A 19,406-nucleotide genomic window follows, 5' to 3' on the forward strand; every position below is an offset into this window, starting at 1 on the left:
GTTGAACTAGATGATCTCCAGAGGTCCCTTCCAACCTCAACCATTCTGTGATTCTGCGTAGTTCTCCCACGTCACCCAACCTTGGTTCCGGTGACTGTATGCTTTCTTTTTCTGCCTAAGCACTTGAAGAAGATCCCTGCTTAGCCAGGCCAGCCTGCCCGTCCTGCTCGACTTCCAACATTTTGGAATTCCCTGTTCCTGTGCTCTTAGGAGGTGGTACTTAAAAAATGACCAGTAACATTGGACCCCAGTGTGTTTAAAAGCACTTTCCAGGGGACCTCACTAACTGAGCTGTCTGAAGTCTGCTTTCCCCCAGTCCAAAGTTGAAGTTTGGTGGCAGTTTTCCTCCTATCTCCAAAGATTTTAAACTCAACTACTTCATGGTCACTATGGCCAAGGTGACCACCTATTGCCACTTCACATACAAGACCCTCCCTGTTTACAAGCAACAGGTCCTAGAGGGCACCTTTCCTAGTCAGCTCTCTTAGTACAAGTACTAAGTTATTATCAACCACTGAATCATCTGGGTTCAAAGAGACCTCTAAGATCACCCAGTCCAACCTATGACCTAACACTAACGTCCTCCACTAAACAATATCACTAAGCTCTACATCTAAATGTCTTTTAAAGACCTTCAGGGATGGTGACTGAACCACTTCCCTGGGCAGCCTATTCCAATGCCTAACAACACTTTTGGTGAAGAAGTTCTTCCTAATATCCAACCTAAACCTCCCCTGTCGCAGCTTTAGCCCATCAAGGTGCTTCAGGAATCTCCTGGACCTTTTTGTCTCAGCTATGTGATATTCCCAGTTGACATCTGGCAGGTTGAAGTCCTGAAGTCCCCCATAAGGACAAGGACAGCCAATCTGGAAGTCTCTCTCAGTTCCTTAAGGAATAATTCATCAGTGTCATTGTCATCCTGGCCAGGTGGTCTGTAGTAGACTCCTGCAATGATATCTCCTTTATATTTGTTTGTATGTTAATCCTTACCCAGAGCCTATCAACTGCATTGTTGCCAACCGCAAACTCTGTGTAGTCCAGTGCCCCATTACATAGAGTGCCACCCTCCCACTTTGCCTGCCCTGCCTATTCTTTTTGAAGAGCCTGTAACCATCCATTGTAACACACCAGTCACAGACCTCTTCCCAACAGGTTTCACTTACGACAACAGTGTCATAGCTGTGGAACTGGACTAGGGCTTCTAGCTCCTCTTGCTTGTTTCTCATGCTGCGTGCATTTGTGTAGAAACATTTCAGATGTGCTTCATTGAACCCAGCCCCTTGTGGCGCAGACTGAATGAAGGGTCTTGCTAGCATACAGTCCCTCAGTTTTTGGCATGCAGTCCCATAGCTTATCACTGGCAGGCCCAGTTTTGTCCCTTTCCTCCTTCAAATCTAGTTTAAAGCCCTATCAATCAGCCCTACCAACTCTTGCCTTTGTTTGATTGTGTTCCCCAGAGACTTAGAGGCAGAAACACAGATGAGACTGAGGGAGGTAGAGGAGAGGGGAGGAAAGTGTAACTGTTGGTTTTTACTTAGGTGCAATCAGTATGATAAATGTTTTTTTTCCTAGTCTCCAGTTCAGGGAAATGCCAGCTTTAGGCTGAAGTGGTGGCCTTTGCCATTTTCCCACTTTACTCTTGTCCAAGCAGCACATTTCCACTGAGGGCATGCACGCTTGCCTGTCTGGAAGGAACTAGGAAGAAACACCAGATATGTTGCCCATTTAATGAACGTTTGCCTGTTCTGCTGCTGTAAGGAGCCAGAATCAGATGAGCAGCATGTTTCTAGGTGGGGAATATCACAGATCTGTTGTTAAGTCTGAGATGAACCACTGTTGGGCGGTGGGTGGATCTGTGTTTCTAAGAGTACAAATGCAAGAAGAGAAATAAATACACGGAAAAGTCATTGACAAGAGTGTGCAGGGGTGGTCACAGTGCCATCCCCTGCTGTTAGGACAAATGTTTTCTTGAATGAAAGTCAAAGCAGCTCTAGAACACTTACACTTTTAGGAAGGTATAATTTAGTATTTCAGTACAAAAAGCAGTGTCTTAGCCTTTGTATGAAATAAAGTCATAGACTATCCCACAAGAACCCTCAAGGTCCAGTTCTTGGCTCTACACAGGAGCACCCAGAAGTCAGACTATGCGTGTGATAGTATTGTCCAAAGGCTTCTCAAACTCCAGCAGGCTTGGGACCATGACCATGTCCCTGGGGAACCTGTTCCAGAGCACAACCACTCTCTCAGTTATGAACCTGTTCATAATATCCAGCCTGACCCTCCTCTGTCCCAGCTCCATGCCATTCCCTTGGGTCCTGTCACTGTCACTAGAGAGAAGAGCTCAGCACCTGCCCCTCCGCTCCCCTCGTGAGGGAGCTGAAGGCCACCATGAGGCCTCCCCTCAGCCTTCTCTTATCTGCGCTGAACAAACTAGGTGATTTCATCTGCTCTTCATGCATCTTCCATTCTAGACACTTCATCATCTTCTTAGCACTGAATGTAAAACTAAAAGATACGTATAGGCCACTGGAACCTTTTTTGTAAGGCTTCTTTTTTGTCAGGTACATATTAATATTATACTCTTTCCATAGAGTTCAAACAAACATTCACCAGTTTGGTTTCTTACCACAGTATTTTATGGGAGAACTTACTTGCTTTGGGAGTTGGAAATCTTTCTAGCCTAAATATATTTATGTCCCACGCAACCCCATTTGCTGTTGTTCCAGCAGCATCTTTTAAGTTTAGTTACACTTGGTTCCTCATTGGTGTTTTGTTTTTTCACTTTACATTGATAGACCTGCGGTTCTTAACCCTTAGCACAGTTGACTTTTCTGGCAGATTTCCTGATATTTTTGGTCTGTTTTCTGTGAATTTGTGAAATCTGTTGTTTTATGGTTTATCTTTCAGTTAGTTTCAACAATCAACTTAGCATGAAACTGAAAGTGACAACCAGTGACATCATATATTCCCTGTTCGTTGTCAAAAGCAAGTCAAAAACAGCAGTCTTGTCATATTCAGTCACTGAGCAAAATCATCAGCTATCTTATTCAGGAATATCTGGATCCTGTTATTAGAATTCTCTCATTAGAATTCTACATATGGGAACCAAGTTTTCTGTAGACAGACAATTTTAAATGAAATTAGATAAAAGCTTTTATAGCATTATCAAAATCCAGTGAGACTGGAGAATAAAGTGAGTATTTTCACTTAGATCCTAATAGACTTTTTCACACAAGAAGAGTTTATGTAATGTGTAAGCGGTTTTAAAGTGTGCTATCAATGATAAACAATGCTGTTTTATGCCCACCACATTTTTGTCTCATCTGAATAATCCATGTCTTTCAGTACTTGGATTTAACTCAGTCTCCAGGTCTTGCACTACAGACAATGTATGTATGGTCAGTCTAGAATCCAGGGTTAGCTTGTGAAGATTCTGGCTCCTTTCTACTATAGCATCGACTGGGCATAAAGGAAACGGCAAAGAACCTCAGTCCAATTCTGCATTTCTTGGGGTTTTTGATCTTAGTAGAATGTGAAGGCCCCACAAGCTGTTGCTTTTGTCACTGTAGAAAATGAAGAATATTTGAAGGGAGGGCATTAAGGAAGGGCTCTCCTGCTTCATTCGTTGACTGCCTTGTGGCCTGGCCAAAGCCAAGTGGATCTGATGTTGAAGCTAGAAACCTCTGCAGCAGCCGCTCTCTGTTCTGGACTTTGTTTCCAGAGAAGTGACATCTGGAGGACAGTAAATTTGGTTCTCTCCAGAAGTCTGCATACATTTCCATCACTTGCATCACCAGCTCCTTGGTCCTTGGCCCTGACAGATCCCCGAGGGAACCCTGCCTATCCCATTCCTTTCCGATTCCTACCACGTGCTCCTTACCTTCCTTCTCATGACTTGGGGCAACACAAACAGTTCATGCTAGTGCCCTGAATATAGGCAATTTCAGTTCAAGTTTGCGGAGAGTTTTGCTATTGCAAGGGGCCTTAATTTGGTATTTGGAAATGGGAGATGGGAAGAAGAGGCTTCTGGATTGCACAGCTACAATCCTGAGCCTACACATGCAGAGGGGAGAAGAGGAAGGAGCCACTGAACAAGACAGATGGCTTTTCCAGAATCACACATTGATTTCCATCAACAGAGTAAAGCCAAGTATCTGTCCCAGTGTATTCTGGAACGTGTGCCATTCTTGTTAGTGCATGTTACATTAGGGTGATCCTTAATCTCCCAGTAGCTGTATGGAATTGCACCCCAAAGAGAGCTATGTGGTAGATCTGGGCTGTGATACAAACGCTATCCCTGTTTTCTTATCCAGTCCTATTCTACTCTTTCTCAATTTACTTTGTGGTGGACATCTCATTCCAGTGTGTTCAATACAGGCAAACTAACTCTTGGTCTTGAGATATAGTTCAGAACCCAACTATGAAAACTGGTTTGTTTATATGTATTGCAACTTTGGTCCCTTTGAGGCATCAACACCACAGCTTACACAAATACATGAGTAGATGCATGCAGATAAAGTCTATATTCTTGTGCTTATTCTCTTAAGTAGTCATCTCTTGCTCTTCAAGATGTTTTTGGCATCTTCCATGCCTGCACTGACTTGTAACCTGTGTTCATTCTGCTTCCAGCTGACATTGACTATCGTGCGGCAGACAGGGGGGCTGGGCATCAGCATCGCAGGGGGCAAGGGCTCCACCCCCTATAAGGGTGACGATGAGGTAAGACCTTGGACTGCATAATTATTGAAGCACCCCCTTTTCAGGGACTAGTTCTCTGTAGATGGACACTGGATTTCCATATGTAAGAGCTTTGTGGTTGTTGGACTGGGCTTTCACAGAGCAAGGTGGAGAGCAACCCTTGACCTGCTGAGGAGCCGGGGGCTGGAGCACAACTTCTCAAACATTCAGGCTACTGACCACCAAGAGCAGCAATGAGAGCAGCAGTTTCTTTCCCACTTGTGTCCTGATGTACAGGACTCAAAAGGAGAAAAGTACAGGGTTGTCTTCCACACATGATAGCATCACCTGTGTTGTTCTCAACCTACTGGAAAAGGATTACTGTTTCCTGCCCTTTTCCTTTTTGTCACCTGTGGGGTAGCCCTGGAACGGGAATTTTTTTTCTCCTTTCCACCAACTCCTGAACAGAGTGACGTGGATGTCTTGTCCCCACAGCCAGGGTATGGGATTGGCAAGGGATTTCCCCTTTCCCTTAAGTTGAATGGGGTGGACTACTTTCCTTCCACACTTTACATGGTTGAGGAATGGACTCCACTTCTTTTAACATAGAGTGTTTTTCCAGGGCATCTTTATTTCCCGTGTGTCAGAAGAGGGACCTGCAGCTCGTGCAGGGGTTCGTGTTGGGGACAAGCTTCTGGAGGTAAGAACCTAGCTAATATTTCTAATGACTAGAGAGTGGATGGAGAGGTGTGGGTTGATGCATAAGTGCATTGCACTAGTCTGTAAGCCAAATTAAGCATCTGGAGCTGCACAAGGAGAAAACAAAATCCCCCCTAGCTGAAAAAGTAGGTTGTTTAATTAACATTGCCATTTATCTTTGAGTTAGCTGCATGGGGTTTGCTGCCTTGTGGAGATGGTAGAGGTGATGGGAAGGATGAGGCTTCCTGTGGAAGAGAATTCCCCTTCATAGAAAGGGCCCCTCCTATGGTTGTCAGGAGCTACCTTGGAGACATGTTGCAGAACCATAGAAAATCCTGAGTTGGAAGGGACTCACAAGGATCATAAGTCCAACTCCTGGGTCCACACAGGAGCACCCAAAAATCAAACCATATCTCTGAGAGCATTGTTCAAAGCTTCTTAAACTCCAGTAGGCTTGGGGCCATGACCATGTCTCTGGGGAACCTGTTGCAGTGCCCAGCCACCCTCTCAGTGAAGAGCCTGTTCCTAATATCCTGCCTGACCCTCTCCTGTCACAGGTCCATGCTGTTCCCTCAGATCCTGTCACTGTCACCAGAGAGCAGAGCTCAGTGCCTGCCCCTCCGCTCCCCTCATGAGGAAGCTGCAGGCTGCAATGAGACCTCCCCTCAGTCTCTTCTCGGGGCTGAAAAATCCAAGTGACTTCAGTCTTCCCCTCTAGATGCGTCACCCTCATTTGGACACTCTCTAATAGGTTTATGTCCTTCTTATATTGTGGCACCCAAAACTGTACACAGTACTCAAGGTGATGCCGCACTACCTCAGAGTAGAGTAAGACAATCACTTCCCTCAGTTGGCTAGCAGTGCCGTGCCTGATGCACCTCAGGATCAATTGGCACTTTTGGCTGCCAGGACACACTGTTGACTCATACTCAACTTGCTGTCAACTAGAACCCCCAGATCTATTCCTGTGGGGCTACTCTCCAGTCTCACATCCCCCAGTCTGTGCATATATGCAGGGTTGCCCCATCTCAGGTGCAGAATCCAGCACTTGCTTTAGCTAAATTTCTTGCAGTTGGTGACTGTCCAGCCTTCTAATTTGTCCAGATCTCTCTGCAAGGCGTCTCTGCCATCAAGGGAGTCAACAGTTCCTCCTAATTCAATGTTGTCTGCAAACTTGCTTAGTATGCATTTGAGTCCTGCATCCAGATTGTTTATAAAAACATTAAAGGGATCTGGCCCTAAAATGGAGCCCTGTGGAACCCCACTAGTGACTGGCTGCCAGCATGATTTTACCCCATTCAGTACAACCCTTTGAGCCCTACCCACTAGCTACTGTATTATGTATTTAGGCAGCACATGCTTTGTGAGTACAGGGAAGCTCCCTTGTGGGGTAGCAGGTGAGGTCTGCTTGGAACAGGGTTGCAGCACTAGGAGATGAGCTGTGTTTTTGTTGGATGCCGACTGCTAAGACTGGAGCTGTCTTTGTAGGCTGTTGGAAGATCTCCCCACAAAGGGAGGGTTGTGCCTGGCTCTTTTTGTCCCCAGGTGAATGGCGTATCCTTGCACTGTGCTGAGCATCATGTGGCAGTGGAAGCTCTGCGTGGATCGGGAAGCTCTGTCTCCATGACAGTCCTGCGGGAGCGGATGGTGGAGCCAGAGAATGCCATCACCGTCACACCGCTGCGCCCTGAGGATGACTACAGCCCTCGTGAGAGGCGAGGTGGCCTACGCTTCCCAGAGCGGCCTGAGGGGACACCTCCCACGGAGAGATACTCCACCTGCCTTATGCGCAATGAGAAGGGTCTGGGCTTCAGCATTGCTGGTGGCAAAGGTTCCACACCCTACCGGGCTGGTGACACGGTTAGTAATGATTCCTTGGGAGGGAAGATGCTCAATCCCAACTCTCGGCACTGCATGAGGGAGCAGCACGGGGTCTTCCTTACACTGCTTGAGGCAGCTAGGAACTCTGCCCAGGAACTCTGAGCTGCTGAGCCAGGCAGTCTGTGTCTTGCTGAGAGCCAGAATCTACTCTTAAGTCAGGGAAAGAGAGAAGTTCAAAAGGAGGTGGGGCTGAGGCTCACAGTTCCTCCCAGTGACATTTAATCCTGCCAGTGTCCTCTTGACATATTCTGGGCTCTTGGCCACATGAAGACTTTGCTGCAGGTGGCTCCAGAAGCAGAAAAGGGTTTGTGCTGAGTGAGGAATGAAGAGGAAGTGCCAGGGCAGGGGAGGGCTCTGCAAAGGGGAAAGAGCTGAGACCTGCCTGCTGTCAGGGAGTGATTCTGGAAAGCAATGCTCTGGTGAGGGGAGGTACAAAGCTGCTCTGACCTTTCTGATTGTCTTTCAGGGGATCTTTATCTCACGAATTGCAGAGGGTGGTGCAGCCCATCGGGACGGGATCCTGCATGTAGGAGACCGGGTCATCTCGGTGAGTGTGGGTATGCAGGGAAGGGCAGGAGGGTCTGGAAGGGGTCTGACTCGCTGCTCTTGGGACAGCAGGCACAAATGCAGCTCCCTGCCCTTCCTCAGACAGGAGATGTTTTCCTGTCTTTGAAGCTGGATTTTGAGGGTCTTTTTTTCATCTCCTTGGTCTTCTCTGAGAGTGCTTAATATTGCTGGTTGTCTCCCTGTCTTTTAGCAGCCTGTGACTGGCAGTGGGTACTGTTAACGTCTCCTCCTTTCCCTGAGTGCAGCGTGTGAGCATGTCCCCACAGGGACAGTACGCAATAGTCAGGGCTGTACTGGAGAGAGGTAATATGGGTGATATGACAGCACTGCCCTGGCTTGGTGTCCCTCCAGAGCCTTGTAGGACAGCCTTGGAGAGCTGTGCTCTAGCAGGATGTGTAGGAAGGGACGTTCTGAGGCACAGCTGACAGCTGCTCCCTGCCCAGTAGCAGGGGTCAGTATAGGCTGAAGAGGAGGAAGGCTGCCTGAGGGCAGTGTGGAGCTGGCAGGGCACATTGGAGTGCTTCCCCTGCTTTCATTTAAAACTCTGGCCCCAGTTTCCCTTCCTGTTTGCGCCAGTGATATGGATCTCACTGCTGCCTCTAACCTCAAGCCTGCCTAATGTGTCACCTCCTCTCCCTCCTTTGGGGGAGAGTCTGCTGAGTCTCCTGACCCTCTTCCCAAGCTCGCATGCTGCCTCCAAGTGAAAGCTCCTGCATCCTGGTGCTGGTGGTGGGTTTCTGATCCAGCTGTTGTGGTAAGAGCATGTGTTACCACAGAGCTGGTGTGAGTAAACACTGATACAGCCTTGTCAGTGCTGGCTTCTGTCTGCTCTATCCCTAGGCTGGGGGCTGTGTTGTATTTGCTCTGACACAAAATTTTAGTGGAGCTTTAGCCCAGGTCCGACAGGTATATCTTGACAAGAGACTTTAACACCATGGTACAGCGTCGCTCCGTCCTTGCTAGGGCTTCCACCCCCCTCCAAAAATCAAGCATTGACCCTGACTGTTGCCAGACAGAATAGCAGAATCATAGAATGGTTTGGAAGGTTGGAAGGGATCTTAAAGACCACCTAGTTCCAACCCCCCTGCCATGGACAGGGTCTCCTTTCACTGGATCAGGTTGCCCAAAGCCCCATCCAGCCCAGCCTTGAGCACTTCCAGGGATGGGGGCATCCACAACTTCCCTGGGCAACCTGTTCTGCTGCCTCACCACCCTCACTCATCATGAAGAATTTCTTTCTAATATCTAATCCAAATATCCTCTTTTAGTTTAAAGCAGTTACCCTTTCTCCTATCACTACACTCCCTGATAAAAGAGTCCCTCCCCATAGCCTAAATTATTTTGGTTTTGCTCATCTTTTGATGCTCCACTGGTACAGAGGCATGACTGAGAGGCATGATTACAGGCACACAGACCATCACGTGGTGTTAATTGGCTCTACCTGTGGCAAGAAGGAAACACAAGATCTCAGAATGGAGTTGTTGTGGGTTAACCTGGCCAGCAGCTAAACACCACACAGCCATTTGCTCACCCTCCCCCCTCCCTCTCTGGGATGGGGGAAAGAAATGGGAAAGTGAAGCTCGTGAGTTGAGATAAAGACAGTTTATTAAGACAGGAAAATAATTATAATAATAACAATAACAACAACATCAACAGTACTACTACTAATAATGTGTATGAAACAAGTGATGCCCAATGCAGTTGCTCACCACGCGCTGACTGATGCCCAGCCTAACCCTGAGCAGCCAGCCCCCCCACCCTGGCTAGCCACCCCTATATATTGTTCAGCAAGACGTCAGATGGGATGAAATACCCCTTTGGCCACTTTGGGTCAGCTGTCCTGGGTCTGACCCCTCCCAGCTCCTGTTGCACCCCCAGCCTGCCCGCTGGCAGAGCAGAGCGAGAAGCTGAAAAGTCTTTGGCTTGGTGTAAGCACTGCTCTGTAACAAGTAAAACATCAGCGTGTTCTCAGCACTCTTCTCATCCTAATCCAAAACATAGCACCCTACCAGCTACTAGGAGGAAAATTAACTCTGTCCTAACTGAAACCAGGACAGGAGTCATAAGTCAAACCCTATTTACCCCTCCATTAGCAGATATATTTATATCCATCTTCACAGGGCATCTTCATAGGAAAGCAGATCTAATTCCCTAGTAATAGCTTGCGGTGTCTTCAGACTGCTTTATTTGAACCCAAGGCTCATGTAAGCCTAAGGCTACATGTAAGCCAAGGCTTACAGAGCTCAGGAGCACTGTTAGATTTTGATGTGGATGAAGGTTTTGCTGTCCTTAGTCCTCCGACACACCTCACTGCAACAATATGTGCAGTGTTATTGCATAGGTAATGAATATACCCATGAGCATGGTCTTCTGCTCTCAAGGATATTTCCTGTGCTGAACTATGTTCCGTCATAAAAGCTGTGGTGTTGAGCATCAGTTGCAGCTCAAATCTTGTGATCACTTAAGAAATCAGGTACAAATTATCTTTCAGGAGAATCCTTACCTGGTCTAGACTATTCACATAACGTCTGCACCTTCTAGCAAGCATCTAACTGTAGGAACTCCTGGCATCTGTGCCTCCTGGTAGCAGCTGCTATTCTGCCTTTCCTGCTTGTGGGGTTCACAATATCCACATGGTGGTGGTAGTGTTAAATCCTGAGGCCTCTCATATCTTCTTGGTGATAGTTGTCCTTGAGATGTTCTGCTCTTTCTAAGAGACTATGAGCAAGCTGTGTGAGTTTTGCCCTGTCTCTGGCCAAATCCGCTGCTGGGTCAGACCTGTGGAACTGCCCTGGCCCAGTGATACTGGATGTTGAAGGAGTGCCTATTCACTTCAAAACAGTGCCCACACAGCATCACACAAATTCTGTCTTTACCACAACTCTTCCGAAGCATTAATGGCCCATTTTTATTGGAAGACTTTCCAGGACATGATGATCCACAGAACATGCTGTATAGGTTTCTTGTGTTTCCCTACGGGGAAAGCAATAGGGCCCTGGTTAAGATACAGGTGGTTTCATAGGTCCAGCAGGCAGAAGCCTGTTTGCCAAAGCCATGGTCTCCTAGTCATGCCTCTGTATCGCTTTGCCAAATATTTTTTGTTTTCTTGGGAGAAGAAATACAGCACAGCTTCATATTCTTCCCCTGTGCTCTATATCATCCCGGACTTCTCTACAGGGAAGGACCAGGATAGCTCCTTTTACAGTCTTCAGGGAGCTTTGAGTACATGGATTGAAGAGCCCAGCCTAGATCTTTCTTCAAAGATAACTCCCCACAAAACTCACCGGTGATTGATTACTAACTCTCCAGCCTTCCTCATACTCCAGTGTCTCTTATGAATAGCACCTGACACAATTGTGACAGGCATCTTGAGAGTCGTCTTGGTAGTGGAAGATGGAGCAGAAAGCAAACGGGACAGGGAGCTGCATGGGGGAATGTTGGAGAGTTTGAGTCATTGGATGGGAATCTAGCAGGGAGGGTGCAGGATGGGGAGCAGTGGCTAAGGGCAGCTATTTTGGGAGGGATAGAACTGGGAGTAGAAGGAAGAATACTTAATCTGGGGGAGCCTGAGAACAGTAGTAGTACCAAGTGATATGTGAAGGTCCTAAAGAGCAGTCTGATCACTAAGAAATTTGCTAGAGATCTATAGCTCCCTGTGGCATGGACAGATGATACTCTTTCCCTTCCTCTGTGCATTCTGATAGCTTAACTGCTCCTGTTACCCTTGCTCTCTTATTATGTAGAGACACAGCAATAATGGCCACTGAAAACTAGCTATCCAAGAGCTGAGAAGGTATCATGATTGCCAGGCAATAGAGAAGCTCATGCTGAAAATGCTGTCAAGAGCTGTCGTATATAACATACCTCTGACTCAGGGAGTTCTTGCGACCTCATTCACTGGAGTCTGGGGAAGTACTACTGTATACTTGTGCTCCGACAATTCTCATCAGTGGTGGAAGAATAACAGAGCTCACTTTTCAGAGTGGAATGCATGAAGTCAAGAGTGCATGCTGCTGCTGCAGGTCTCTCTGTGAAACATGTAGGGCCTTCATCTGGTGATAAAAGCCTAAGGGCCAAGCCTCATCTGTGTGTCACCTTTGTTAAAAATTGCTGCATCCCTCAGACAGGAGGACCTAAGAGGATCCTTCCTTACCAGTCCACTAGATGGGAGGCAGCTGCTTTTCCCCATTCCCAGGTCCAGCCCTACAGGCACAACCAGCCATGGATTTGCACAGACAGGAAAGGAGGAAGTACTTTTTCAGGCTTCCATATAAAGATTAATGGTTCCTATAGGGCATGAACGACACGAATGGCTTAACCCTGTTTCTACCCAATGGCTAATCAGGTTTAACGTTTGCTTGCGGAACATACACGTGCACTCCCTCACTTAACCACCATGCAAATTCACATTTGCATGTCTCTTCAGTTTCTGGCCCAAGCATCAAGTTCTTCAAAGCTCTTTGGTCAGACCCTGAGCCTTTTATTCAGTCTCTGGGCCAGCTGCTGGGTTTTTCCAGATACTGGATTCCTTCTTGCTGGCTAGTTCAACATGAGTTTTAGCAGTGAGTCTTGTGCTAGTACTATGCAGAATAAAGAACAAATTCACATAGTAAATAAGAACAGGGTATGGTAAAAAGGTAGAGCAGACTGTGGTGATCAGGCACAGGGCTTGCCCAGACAAGCATACTGTCTTGCAGCCTGCTTGCCTGTGATCAGCCTCTCTTGTTCTCTACCTTCTGTTTTCCCATACTCCTTCTTCCCCTCTCCTTGCCCCCTCCCTTTCCCTATGTGTGATTCTTCCCCTAAACATCCCATCAAAAATTTTGCACATTGGCACAATCCCTTTTAAAACTTCCTATAGTGAGTTTGCTTTTTCCTGTGAGGGCTGTTCTGACAGCCCATGATAATCTTCATTACCAAGTTTTTGGTCACACTTCTTCAGTGTTACCTTTTGAGTGATTTAATGATCCATCCATGAGTGTCTTGAGACTTGTCTCTATCATCTGCTTTTCATTAGATTTGTGCATCTCTCTTTTTAATTTATCATCTTTCCTGCTGATTGCCTTTTATGCTGAACAGCCATTACCCAGGTACTTTTGCATCCTTCCTACAACCTCCTCCTGCATGTATGTGCAGGCTGGCACATCTTCACATCCTTGTTAGGCCTCTGTAGTTGGTGCCAAAGATGTCCCTTTGGGACAGATGTCTGAGTATCAGAGGACAGGCTGTGGGGCTGAGAGTTTCCTGACTGTGTCACAACTAGGAGTGTAGGGCTATCTCATCTGCTTTTTATGTGATAGTCAGAAGATAACTAGTGAGCAGGGCAATATTGATGGTCTGTCAGGCTGATGGTCTGACAAAAACGCCGCTGTAGGCTGAAGCCTCCATGTCATAAGCAGAATAAACACACTTCACTGTGGATTGGATAGTTGAGGGTGGTGGTAGTGTTTATAAAATTTCTGGACAAAGCCTTGTCAGATTGTGCACAGTCAACTTTGCCCAGAAACTGCTTTCTTGAAAGGAGCCTGGGAACCGTTACAATATTTCTGGTAATTAGACAGTGAGGAGTCAGGCTACAAAATCCAGTTGCTGTGGCTGTTAAAAAGTCATGTTATTATTTCATAAGCTCATCAAACTCCATCTTAACAGCTATTATTTTCATGTCATTGCTGTTAATTTTGGAAAGCTATTCCAAAAACTATGGACTAGAAACCTTTTTAATTTTCAATGTTAATGTTGTCATGGCAAGTTTGGTGCTTCTGGCAGCATTCTTTAACTTAGCTCTCCCCTTGATACTCTGCCCCTTGTACAGAATAGCCTTCCTCTTGGAGAGCAGTCACATCCTTCTTGTTCCTTTGATTTTCTAGTCAAGCTAGTTTGTATCTTGTTTTTGTAGGAAAGGCTCTCTGTTCCATTTCTTGTCTCACAAGCATTTCTCTGTGCATTTTGATAACTTATGTTAGATTTCCTTATTTCGTTAGTGTGAAGTGTGAGAACAGTATACATTTTTTCAGATGAGGTCTCTTCAGTGGTTTGTACAAATGACATTGCTGCTTCCATGTATGTACTGGAAGTACCTCTCTGGTCACAGCATTGTCTCTTTCACTGATACCATAGCAAAACTATATTTGTATTCTTGATATTATTTGTCATAGCATATTGGATAATGTCTTCTTGTCCAAAATATTTCAATTTTTCTTTTTGTGTCAGCCAGATAATCACTGCTGACTAGCTCAATCTGTTTGTTGTTGCTTCTAAATCTTCTTATACCTGTGGTACACTTTTTATGGCTTAAAACTGACAACACAGGACTATCCTCCCAAGACTGCCTTAACGTTGCCCAGCATGAGGGAACAGCGGTCCAGTAGCTAGCAACAGGTTCTGTCACACATCAGATTGTGTCCTTCATCTCTTCAGTGCCTGTGTCTGGGCTCTGAGAGTGATTGATAGGGGCAAATGCCCTAGTTCAAAGGTAGCTGATGCCATGGTACATTAGTGTACTGTGACATCGCTTCTGGGAATCACTGCTTTTTGCCTTCCTTCCATATTAAGATCTTTGAACCCATTCCTTTAATGCAACCTCTTGGGTTTCTTTTGTCATGGCCAAGTAGGAAAGCTGGAATGCAAAGCCAAAAAGGAGTCATAGATACTTTCCTGATAATGAATGAACAAGGGCATAGTCTTGACAATAGCTTTGTAGCACTCCAGGAGGTACAGCATCATCATACTTAGTGTTTTTAGTCCTCTGGAGCCTCACTGATGGTGATGGGGCCTGGAGGTTTGGAGGGGAAGGTGAAAGGGGTTGGTAATCTGTTTGGAAAGAGGATCGTGGTCAGCTGGGAATGAGCAGGTGCCCATGTCCTTTTGCCAGATAGGAAGAAGTGGGGTAAGTTACAGAGTGCTTTGGTTACAGACTTCTGGGAAGGGGCAGGTTTTCACAGAATGGGGCCCCTTAGGGTGCTTTGCTAAGGGCTTAAAATGACAGGGTGTACTCGTGTGATGGTCTGACACTGAGTTTGCGGGTTGTTCTAGATCAATGGGGTAGACATGACAGAAGCCAGGCATGATCAGGCAGTAGCGCTGCTTACCGCATCCTCCCCCACCATCGTGCTGCTGGTAGAGAGAGAGGGTGCAGAGCAGCTCAGCGAGGGAGACTCACCAGGCGTGCCACGAGTGCGCATGCACTCCCCACCACCGCCTCCCAGCCATGGGGAGAGCCCACCTGAGGAGACACCTTCCTGCAAGGAACTGCAAAGGAACCATCTGTCTAAAAGCCTGGAGGATCAATATCCCATTGAGGTGAGCCTGTCTGTTAGAACATGGGATAGTGTAATCTTTGTACTTTTTCATATGAAAAAGTGGTAGTCTCATGAGGGCTGGCTCACTGGGTTGCTGGAGCACTACAAAGTAATGGGTAACACTCTTGTCCTGTACCTGTGGGAGTTTACTTTGTGCTCACTCACACAGAACATCCCTGACTCCATGTTTTTCAGTGTTTGTGGTTTTTATGTGATATCCTTTATTCTCTGTGACTCTACCTCTTGTTCCTTCAAGGAAATACACCTTGTAAAAGCAGGTGGTCCCCTAGGACTCAGTATCGTAGGAGGCAGTGACCACTCAAGCCATCCATTTGGGATTCATGAACCAGGTGTCTTCATTTCAAAGGTAAAGTCCTGTGTGGGCAGCCTAGCAGTGAATGATCCTGAGATATTTAATTATTGAGGTTAAGATGAAGGATTTTGATGTGAGAGTATTAGAACTCGTAGCCAACAAACGCTACCTATCCATGTGCTCACAGATTTTACTCTTTCTTGACTCTATAATTTCACAAGGAATAGAAGTTAGGTTTGTTGGTCTATAGCTCTCAAGATAGCTCTCTAGAGTACTTCTTTGTAGATTTGAGTTGTACTGACACTGTCAGTCCTGGTACAGTAAATGGTAGTGACGTCTACCATTTATAATGGTAGATGATGCACTTACAACAATAGTGCTGCAGTTAAACATTTGAGTTTTTTCAAAATTCCTGTGAGAAAGTTATTTCCTGTTTAGTCTGGCATCAGACAGAGCAAAATAATGAAAAGATGACAAAGGTTTTACTCAGGTGAAAAAGCTTATATGAGACCATAACATATTGAATGATATTTTGGAGCAAATCTTACTTCATTTTGTGCCAGTGTTAAATTTTTCATTGGTGAAGTACCTTGATATTTGTTGTGGGTTTTTGAGATAGAAGCAGTTTAATGAAAGAAAAGCAAAGTCTGTGCACAAAAGCAAAAGGAAAAAAGACTATTCTCTATTTCCCATCAGCAAGCAATGCTCAGCCGCTTCCTGGAAAGCAGGGCCTCAATACATGTACTAGTTGCTCCAGAAGACAAATGCTTTCATAATGAGAGTCCCCCCCATTCATCTCCCTTCATCCCCCTCAGCTTTTATTGCTGAGCATGACGTTATATGCTATGGAATATTCCTTTGGTCGATTTAGGTCTGCTGTCCTGGCAATGTCCCCTTCCCACCTCTTGCCCACCCCAAAGGCTACTGGAGAGAGTAGCCTCGAGTTGGAGAGAGTCTTAATGTTGTGCCAGCACTGCTCAGCAATAGCCAAAGCATTGGTGTGGTGTCAGTGCTGTTCTAGCTACAAGTGCAAAGCACGCTGCTATAATGGGCTGATGTGGGGAAAGTTAACTCCATCCCAGCCAGAGTTAGTACAATATTAAAAAAAAAAAGTCCTACAAGATGATTACTATATGATCACCTAATTGAAAGTTAGCACCATGTAATAACATTACAGAACATATTAATGGACTCCAAACTGTGTGGCAGTTTTCAAGAGGTAGGATGTCAGTGAATGGGAGGGCTCCCAGATGGATTTTGCAAGGATTTGTACCAGACCTGATGCTATTCAGCCTTACCAACTGTGTGGACATAAAGCTCAAATTGCAGCCAAGAAACTGAACAAAAATATACTGCAATTGTAATTCATACTGAGGAGGAAAGATGGAAGTCACTTTTTCCTCTTCAAAGAAATACACTTTAATGTAGCTAAGCATGAGGTTTTGCATCTAGATATAGTTGGTGTAGACCAGTTTTCCCTTTTACACTATTTTGTTCTGGAAAGCAGTAACTTTGAAAAGCATAAGAGCATCGTAATAAATGAACTGTAATGTGAGTTCCCACTGTAAAACAGTCATCCAAGTGATACTCGGACATGTAATTAGGGACCGTGAAGGGAACCAAAACTCATCTGAAGGCAGTGCTGGCTAAGCCAAAGCCAAAATCTATAGTCAGTCGAAATACCTGCAATTTCAAAAGATTTTAGATGGAGAAGAGGAAATAAAAGTGACAAAGATTATTCAAAACTACAAGCGTTTTTCAAAACTTGAAAAAAAAGTCATATAATGAAGGGAGGAAATTGTGAAGTACCAAGGGGTGCTTTTTCCTAATGAAAAAGAACTAAACTGTACGTTGGGGGAAAAAAAATGGTCAGACAATATTGGGGTGAAAACTGAGGAGAGGTTTGAAATAGCAAGAATAATTATTCACTGGGAAAATTTTCAAAGATGGTCATAGTTTCTGCAGCCCTGAACACCTTCAAATTGAGGTTAGATATCCATGTGGGACATAACTGTTAAAACACACTTTTCCTGAGTAGAAGGCAGTGGTGCATAATGACCTGTGATAATCGTCCAGTGGGTTAGTTGACTACTTGTGGCCTAAACAACAAAAGTGGAAATGCCATTTGAACATTGTCCAGTAGCAAATAAATGGTACTATAAGCAGTACCAATTTTATCAAGTGTTGTCAGGTGTCTGAAAATCTGTGTCCTTTCTGCTTGTGTCACAGCCTCCCTGCTGTCTTGATGTATGGACAATTTTCAAGGCATTTGCTCAATCTTTGCAATATCAGCTCAACTTTTGTGGCATTAAGGCTGAGTTTGTATCTCTCTGGCTACTGTCTTGACTTCCAAGGTACTGGTGATTTAGCACTTTTTTCCAATGCTTCAGAAGTCTCCAAATGAGAAGGAGTTTGAGTGGGAGTACATGTACATGCATGTACGCTGCGCTTAAAGGATAGAACTCACCTTTTTATGGAGGCTTCCTGGAAGTCAGTAACGCAGTAATGCACCCGAGCAGCTTCTTCACAGATATAACCTCTTCGGAAACTGTATCTGTGGAAGTCAAAACATGCTTCAAGATGTTGGAGGATAGCATAGGGACATGATAAAAATTAGCCCTTACACCTTCCTTTGCTGAAGTCGTAACACTTACTTGCTGTTCATCTGTTTTTCAAGCATGTCTACAGGCTTTATCAGTGTATCTCCAAGGAGAGATGGAATTTTCTTTTCAAGATGTAACATTAATGATTCTTTGTAGGTCATTCCCCGTGGGTTGGCATCTCGCAGTGGACTCCGTGTTGGGGACAGGATTCTGGAAGTGAATAGTATTGACCTGCGCCATGCTACCCACCAGGAAGCAGTGAATGCCCTACTCTCCAACACCCAGGAGCTGACTGTGTTAGTAAGACGAGATCCACCACCACCTGGTATGCAGGTAGGTTCTGAGTAATAGTGCTGGGGTAAACTGCACTCTCTTCTTGATAGAAGGCTCAACTCTGAAGGCAGTTTCTTATCTAGTTGGAAGTCTGGGTCTAGGATACAGCCAAACTTCTGGCTAAAGTTTCTGGATCCAGAGGAAGGCCACAAGGATGATCAGAAGGCTGGAACACCTTTCATATGAAGATAGGCTGATGGAGTTGGGGTTGTTCAGCCTGGAGAAGAGAGGCTCTGGGTGAACTTGTAACAACCTTACAGTACTTAAAGGGGGCCTACAGAAAAGAAGAGGAGGGATTTTTTCATCAGAGCGTAGTGATAGGGCAAGGGATAACTGTTTAAAACTAAAATAGGGTAGATTTAGATTAGATATTAGGAAGAAAATCTTCATGATGAGGGTGATGAGGCACTGGAACAGGTTGTCCAGAGAAGTTGTGGATGCCCCATCCCTGGAAGTGCTCAAGGCCAGGCTGGATGAGCAATCTGATCTAGTGGAAAGTGTCCCTGTTCATGGCAGGGGGGGTGGAACTAGGTGTTATTTAATGTCTCTTCCAACCTAAATCATTCTATATTACATTCTGTAATTCCTTTGTGGAGGAATCCATTCTCATATAAGTACATACACGGTTGAGGGCTGTGGAGGGTTTCTTGCCAGGACCATGATGATATTGTGATCATAATTGATCATTCTCAGATTTCACAAAGACTGGTCTTGAATAGGAGACAGAAATATAGAAAGGGCAGAGCCGCTGTGCCAAATCAGTGAAACCAATTCAGGTCCCTTTCGCTATATTTAGAATATGGCCAATTATTGAAACTTTTTCCTCAACAATCCCAGCCTGAACTTAACCCAGAAACAAGGAAGACTGTATCTGTATTTGCAGGAAATATGCATTGAAAAGGCTCCAGGAGAGAAGCTGGGCATCAGCATCCGGGGTGGAGCAAAAGGCCATGCTGGAAATCCATTTGATCCCACTGATGAAGGCATCTTCATTTCTAAGGTACCGGACCACGAATTATGCAACTTGGTTGCATG

General features: G+C 45.5%; 1 protein-coding gene across 23 annotated transcripts in view; it reads left to right on the forward strand.

The window, feature by feature from the left end:
• The window catches only part of SCRIB (scribble planar cell polarity protein), a 115,243-nt gene that overhangs the window by 50,913 nt on the left and 44,924 nt on the right, over positions 1-19,406 (forward strand). For all 23 annotated transcript variants that reach the window (XM_084282428.1, XM_084282436.1, XM_084282429.1 and 20 more), the window contains 8 exons: positions 4,630-4,719; positions 5,300-5,377; positions 6,922-7,236; positions 7,724-7,804; positions 14,857-15,123; positions 15,379-15,489; positions 18,195-18,371; positions 19,255-19,371. In XM_084282428.1, coding sequence (XP_084138554.1) covers positions 4,630-4,719; positions 5,300-5,377; positions 6,922-7,236; positions 7,724-7,804; positions 14,857-15,123; positions 15,379-15,489; positions 18,195-18,371; positions 19,255-19,371 — 1,236 coding nt within the window. The remainder of the gene's footprint in view (positions 1-4,629; positions 4,720-5,299; positions 5,378-6,921; positions 7,237-7,723; positions 7,805-14,856; positions 15,124-15,378; positions 15,490-18,194; positions 18,372-19,254; positions 19,372-19,406) is intronic.

Source organism: Netta rufina, assembly GCF_964035555.1.
Source record: "Netta rufina genome assembly, chromosome: 2".
NCBI lineage: Eukaryota > Metazoa > Chordata > Aves > Anseriformes > Anatidae > Netta > Netta rufina.